This window comes from Anneissia japonica, unplaced genomic scaffold (assembly GCF_011630105.1).
Source record: "Anneissia japonica isolate Jap-2015-1 unplaced genomic scaffold, ASM1163010v1 scaffold287834_len5846547_cov211, whole genome shotgun sequence".
Lineage (NCBI taxonomy): Eukaryota > Metazoa > Echinodermata > Crinoidea > Comatulida > Comatulidae > Anneissia > Anneissia japonica.
In genome coordinates, this window is record NW_022704992.1 from 346,412 (window position 1) to 354,171 (window position 7,760).

At 36.0% G+C, this 7,760-nt stretch overlaps 1 protein-coding gene across 1 annotated transcript; it reads right to left on the reverse strand.

Moving 5' to 3' along the window:
- Window positions 1–6,043: 6,043 nt before the first annotated feature.
- Window positions 6,044–7,465, reverse strand: LOC117104975 (zinc finger protein OZF-like). Its single transcript, XM_033245954.1, has one exon. The coding sequence runs from the start codon at window positions 7,463–7,465 to the stop codon at window positions 6,044–6,046; it is 1,422 nt and encodes a 473-aa protein (XP_033101845.1).
- Window positions 7,466–7,760: the final 295 nt, after the last annotated feature.

Genomic DNA, 7,760 nt, shown 5'->3' on the forward strand with positions numbered 1-7,760 from the left:
CAATTAACAATGTTATGTGCACTTCGTTGAGTTTTGCTTACTTGAAAGGACTGACATATACTTTGTTGCTTCTTAATTCTTCCTCTATGACAAAAATATTTAATTTTCTTAGTAAAAATAAAATACCCAAGGATTTGAACGGAATACCCAAGAACCCAAGACCAAGTCAAAACAAAATACCCAAGATCTTGGGTAAATACCCAAGCAGTGGTCACACTGGTTACCAACCTGAAATATTTGAAATGCGTGATTTGAAACGCGGCAGCAGCAGAGCCCCCGCCGGGGTCCACGGTCGGGCCCCGGTGGGGTTCTGGGGGAATACCTCCTGGGCGTTCTGACTGAGCATTTTTAAAGCTGTTTTTAGGGAGTGTTTGTTGACAATACCGGGCACATAAACAAAAATATTTTTAATAAAGAAATGTACAATTCGAGTTTCAATGTATGTTTAATTTGAGCACCCGAACTATGTGCATAAACATTTATTACTCAAAAAAAAAAAAAAAATAGGCTGCGGTGGTAAACCTTTCCTAACATTCGACACTCTTTCTACCCCTACTATTATACTCCTACACCCCTGATTCTTAATTAATTTGTTTAAAGGGCCAACATTTATTTTGAGTTGGGCTCACGGGCCAAAAGATAATATCTGAGTACCGGTCATTAAGGAAGTCGTTATAATGTTTTGGTAATTTCAAATTCTACTTTTTGTTACAATATAGGCCTATGGTAACAAATTCTGTAACTTGCAAAGAAGACGTACATAATTATCAATATTCTGTTCACATCCTAGTTGGTTAAAACAATAAGAAATATGTTAGTAACATAAACATTAACAATATATATAATACGCATGCGGTACTTTATAAAGCATAAATTGACCTAATTTTCTGATAAACAAATTAAATAACATTAATTGAATGAAATCATTTCTCGAGGTTGTGTCAACCTGAAGCGCTATATACATCCAGAATTATTATTATTATTATTATTATTATTATTATTATTATTATTATTATTATTATTATTATTATTATTATTATTATTATTAATGATGATATAGGCGTATTTGCTACCATCAACCGTAACACATAATTTGAAATATAAGTTGGCGTATCGTAGAAGAGAATCACTAATTGGCATTGACCTCAAAAGCACTGTAAAAGTACAGAAATTATACTTCCGCTACTTGCCGGAGTGTTTTTTGTGGATGCAGAGAGATAATGGGTATATAGAACGACTAGAAAATAGGTGTGATATCGAAATTCCAAAAGAGGAAACATGTTATGAAGATATCCTGTTTTCTTATGTAAAACCAGATTAAAAATTTGAAAACGTTTCTACAATGTGTATTTAGGCTTCATCAATACTGTATTACGAATGCATCAAGTCAATTAGTCAATTGATTGAATAACGCTTTTGTATCATCAGCACACCTTTGTAGTATAACCTAACGACTAGACAATAATTGATTGATATAGAGAAAACACAAAATTAAAAATTAAAATAAAAATGTTCTCTCTCTTATAAAGTATAATGAAAATAACCTGATGGAAAAAAAATCAATAGAATAATTATCAGGAACAATGTATCGAAAAAATGGAGGGAAATAGCCTGGGGAATAACTCTCTAAGGCAGAAAAAAAAAATGTGGGAAAAATTAGCAGGTGGCGCGCAAGTAGCCACCGTAATAGTGCTATATTCTGTAAAGTAAAGCCTCAAACCACCTCGATTTTGAGTCTACTAAATCTTTCCCAGATATAGCTAGAACTAAGTTAATCTTTGGCGTTTTTTTTATAGCAGATTATTTTTTTTTTTTTTTAGATTTCAGTGGGTTAACCCGACTCGAAGACAAGCTTGCGTACAAACCAACATGCACATTCATTTTCTATACAATATTAGCCATGTTCACACGCATGATCTTTTTAAAATTAAAAATCAAAATTTAAAAGTAGATAGACATTTTGAAAACAAGGACAAAAAAAAAACAATTTCCCCCATATTACACAAACTTCTTTTTAAATACAAAAACAAAATTCTTTTGTATTTAAAATAATTTTTTAAAATGAATTAAGAAACATTGGAAAATTCATTAAAAAGATTAAATACATTAAAAATAACAAGGTTCTGTTGTTTTGACTTTTGGTAGTTAATAGGCCTATATATATATATATTAGGAATTGTCGTTGTTGTCTTCATTTATAATGAGAAAATTATTTATCAAAATATTCAATTTAATTTGTTTTTATTTTTGGATAGCTTCATGGGTCAAATTTGGCCCGCGGGCCACCTATTAAGAACCATGGTCCTACACGTTTGGAGTCCATAGGAGATCGGCCTTACCCACCAAAACCAGAACTAGATAACCATACCAGTCAATTTTTATTAACGCGTCAGTCAATTAAGTATTCACGTAAATACTGTACTTACCTGACTGCGTGCGTGATTGATGCTGACAACTGCAGTTTCAGTTTTAATCAACATTGGTTGTGACAATGAACGCGCAGTACCGCACGCGCCACCGCGCCAAAGCTTTCAGTGAATTGAATCTCAAACGAGATAACGAAAGCTGTCTAATGACTAAAGTTACTGCATGATTGTTTTATATTTTTAATAAAACTAATTTCTTCTAATTTTAAATGCGTGACAAATTTAAGATCACGCATGTGTTTCTGCCAAATGCGTGTTACATCCAGAATCACTTTGAGCGGGACCGTCCCGCACGATGCGAGACTGTTGGTAATGCCTTTTCTAAGCCATGACCCAATAGTATTTTTAAGTTTCTTCACAGATGGGGGTTTGTCCGAACCCCTTGAACTCCCTTGGATCCGCCACTGATTATATAGCAAGATACCTGTATCACAAGTGGAGGTGCCAGCGGGTGGCAGGGAGGCATTTGCCCGGCCATCAGACAGGCCTGGACTCCCCTCGTCAGATGAACGACTAGGTCGTCGGACCAAAAATATAAAAAAATAATAATTTGCCTATCCAAATAACGCTATTTTGATTGCCAATCCCTAATATTGTGGTCTAAAAGCACATTTAGGACCAAAGCGTGCAAAGATGGTTTTTGGAAACATGAGGTAAAGTGAAGTAAATACATCAAAGGCAATTAAGTTTTATTTTCTATGGTAATGTACACCAATGATATTAATTAGATCTCTGTGGTTGCCGAAAATCTCTGACAAAAGGTCATGAGAAATTTACTGGCACTTCATTTAGACTATATAATGGTGATGTGATAATGATGAATTTTACTATATAAAAATGTCATTTCCAGCCATCTAAAGGTACTATTTCCTTAAATATTCGCGCCTAAGCACCACGAAATGTCCCCCACCCCCACCTTTCAAAACAGATCTGCACATTTGCTGTCACAATACACAGGGGTTGGGTGTAGTTTTATCCCAAAATTTTACTTCCCATTTTCTCATGGAAAATTTTCCCCTGATAGACATGTCCCTGAATAGTGGGGTTCTACTGTGTTTTCATTTTTGCCGGATGCAGTGACAGGCATCTATTGAATAAGGCAAATTGGCTCACATAATCCGTCTATTGCAGATAAAAATGACAATAACAATCTGTAATTAATTGTTTGTATGCAGTGCGGGCTGACTTCAGATATGTCAGCAAATTTAAGAATTTTTGTAGTCAAAATTGAAAATTGATCTTTATAGTTAAGATTATTTCTAGGTGTAATTAGAAGTATCTTAAAACTTAAATTTTCTAAATAAAATTATGAAATACATACAAATTAAAACACTTTGCACAACAATTTTTCTTCTACATTCAAATTTGATTGTTTCAAACTCAAATTTCCTCATACCTTTTAAAGGTAATTAAAATTGATCAACTTCACATTAACAAGAGGAATAAATAAAACATTACCAATAAAACAAACGTCTGTATGAATTATTTACATAATAATCTTGATAAGAATGTTGAATATTTTCTACATCAAATTATGTTTCTCAAGACAAACTCAACCGTAACAAAAACATTGATTCACTTTGTAAGGGAACTTGTGGTAGGTGTGACATTAAGCAATACACGTACCTGTATAAGCATAGCTCATCGTGCTCAAGGGAATAACATAAATGAATCTTCTTATTTTTCTTCATGCCCCAATGCCACATCATCAGCAAAATTAACTGCTCCGATTGGTCTGTCATTTCAAGGTCACTGGCAGGGGAGGATCCAGAATTTTTCAAATGCTGGGGGGGGGGGCAACAACATATTCAGAACAGATAAGTGAGAGTGCTAATTTCAATATTCGCCTTTTAAAATTTCGAGGCATAACTGGATCCACCCTTGACCTGTCTCTTATACACATCTAGATGTGTATAAGAGACAGATCACTTTGAGCGGGACCGTCCCGCACGATGCGAGACTGTTGGTAACTATGTGGTTCCAGTTGCGGAGGCAGGATTCCCGCCAGAGAGAGCTCTCTCGAAAAGTTCGGCGACGCTGCATCATATATTGGTGATTCTCTTGGGTCGCGACCGACAGTTTGAATACTAGAGCCAACAACACCAAAATGAATGGAAATTTAAATAGAATATCACGAATTATGGGTTTCAGAAATCAATTACATATACGGCCTCAAAATTCTACATTGTCGGAGCTTCTCGGCCTGTGGACGCAGCCATATCCTGAGGGCTCGATAGCGTAGAACCCCCTCCACCCCACTCTCCCCACTTTTCGAAAATCTTATATATGGGCTTGCAAACAAAATAACATGCAGATTAGAAGTGTTACCCGTTAATGTTGTGAATTTGAAGTCTTACTACCAACTTTCTTTATTTGGTGCCAAATATTTCCTACTGGAAATTGGCTAATACATTAATTATTATTATAATTGTACTTCCGGTCTGCTATGGGAAAACATATTGGGGGCCCCCATAAAATTTTACCTTGCCCCTCACTTGCCCACCCCCGACTTCAGATACTGGCCCCACCACGGAGGATTGTTAGAATGCACACGTCATACAGACTGCACAATTTAAAATATGACTTTTGAAAACAACATACATTTAGACACTTAAATATACCCTAATTATAATCTCAAATGAACTACTCCAAAGCGTCAATCAAATGAGTGTCAAACAACCAGGAGTATGCACATGTCTGATAAACACACAAGTTTACAATCAAAAACATATTGATGCAAGGCTCAAAATGTTTGTGGGACCTAGAAACAATAATATTTAATGGGCAGGGCATAACAAAAAGGTCCATTAGCGCATCACAATATTCATTAATAAGCAACATTTTGTGTATTTATTCTATGCAGCTAATGCCAAGCAACACACATTTCAATCTATGTATTTGCCATGACTAATAAATTTGACTTGATTAAGTACACATGTCACTTAAATAACCATCTTCACAATTGATGAATTTGTTCAGAAATTTAAATTAATTATGGTATACAGTACCATCTGCATCAACCGGAATATTTACATACAGAAATTTTCTGAAATAATGAAAATGTGAGGCTTCTGCACGTAAGGTTGAAGAGTCATTGAAATGTACTAACCTGCTATTAGAACATGCATGGGACTGGTGGCTTCACTTTACGAAGTATATGCCTCTACATCCCAGTACAGTATTATGTTAAAATATCTATGCATAATATATACATGCATACAAATACACACAGTGTACTGTGCACACAGCAGGGGCAGATCCAGAGATGTCCAAAAGAGGGGCGGGGGAGGCCCCCCCCCCGAAAGTGGGGCCGACCGAGATAACAATACATTAGGGGGTCCAGAGGGTATTCCCCCCGAGAAATTTCTGTGTTCTAGACACCTGAAAATAATTTTTTTTTTCCCCCTTTTTCTTTTTTCTCTTTTTTTTTTTCATGAATTTCCCATCTTGGATCCGCGCCTGCACAGAATACACTTAAATAAACCTAAAATTGGTTATGAGGTGCAAGTCAATACACGTCACCTCAATTTAAGAAAAAGTAGATGGTATATTAAAATACATCGATATATTAAGATATATCGTGTTTAAAGCTAAAAATGCCAGATTTGTTTGTCAAATTATTCATTTTTGTTCATATTTTCTACCAACTGTTTTTGTAGATCTTTAATGATACTATCCTCTGCCCACCAGTCAATTCCATGCGTTGACTTCTTGTGCGTCTTCAGACTTACATTGTGATTAAAACTCAAGCTGCAGATATCACATTTGTAAGGCTTCAATCCAGTATGAATCCTGGAATGTTTCCTCAAATTTGTCAACTCGGCAAAATCCTTCCCACAATCCAAACACTTGTAAGGCTTCACTGCATCATGGGTGTTGCGGTGTCTTTTGAGGTGATCAGCATTTTTGAAAACCTTTCCGCATACTTCGCACATTTTGTCAGCTTTTTTGTGGACGAAACTGATGTGATTTTTTAAGCTTGTTCTGTTCAGATACTGCTTTCCACAAAACCGACAAACCTCTTTTGTACCCAATTCTTGGTTTATGTGCGTTTCCATATGAGTGCTAAACAGCTTCAACTTTGCAAATGTTTCTGGGCATTTCGCACACCTTATGGGCTTTGATGACGAGTGCTCGTAGAGATGAAAGTCCAGACTTGCTGGTTTACGGAAAGCTCTGCCACAATGTTTACAGACATAAGGGTAATGCTGCATATTGTGTTTATCATTCTGATGGTTCATCAGCTGCACCCTTGTGTAGAACAACATTCTGCATGGCTTACATTCAAATGAAATCCCGGCCTGTTTATTTTGATGCATCTCCATATGGTTATCGTAGTGTGTGCGTTTCATGAACACTGTATGACAGTACTTGCATGTAAATGACTGATCCACGTGGTACTTCTTCATATGAGCCCTGAACGATTTATTAGTCTGAAAAACTATTGTACACACCTGGCACTCCAGGTAAAGCTTTCGGCGTGGAACCGCGGAGCAGTCATGGTCGGTGAATTTCTCCTCCGTTACAAACATCTGCATGCACTTTTCACACTCAAATAAAACGTGATTATCATCAGTGTCATCCTCAATTTCCGCCATCTCTATTCCTTCATTCTCTTCTTCATCAAAAAGTGTTCCTTCATTTCCTTCTTCATTAGCAAGGGATCCTTCATTCTCTTCTTTATCAGCAAGGGTTGGGGTAGAGGAACCTGGGATGTCTTCTATTGATATTTGAGATCGCTTACTAGGTGCAGTGTCACCAGCCTGGTATAATTTAGGCCGAATTATTTTTCTTCCTCGTGCACTGTATTCTATAACCTCTTCTTCCTGTTCTACATCCTCAGGTGTTTGAGCCAACCCTAGTTTTGTTGTTTTTTCCTTTTTAGTTCTCTTTACCTTAGTTTCCTGCGTCACCTTAAAGCACAGCTTAGTATGTTTTTTAAACTTCCTTTTGTCAATCCAGTTTCCACCGCAATTTGTACATTTTAACAAAGGCGGACTAGTATATTCTTCAGAATTCATAAGATCCTCTTTGATCATCACCTCTTCACCTTTGACTACTATTCGTTGGTGATTGATTAAATGTTGTTTAAATTTTGCTTCATTCAGCCATTCTCCACCACAAATTTTGCATGTCAATATTGCACCCTGAGTATAATACGTCTCAACATCTTTTTCGGTCCTAAAAAATATGAGATAATAATAAAAACAAAAAAAACATTTTATATCAATACAATTTAAGCCACACATAAATGTCTATGGGTCTTATAAAATAGTATCTCAGAAACATATTTGGGAAGTACCAATATTTCTGAACTTAACACAACTTTATTAT

What these genes read in the sequence shown, in the direction of transcription:
- LOC117104975 (XM_033245954.1), bottom strand. Translation starts at nt 7,465, where the DNA reads ATGATCAAAGAGGATCTTATGAATTCTGAAGAATATACTAGTCCGCCT.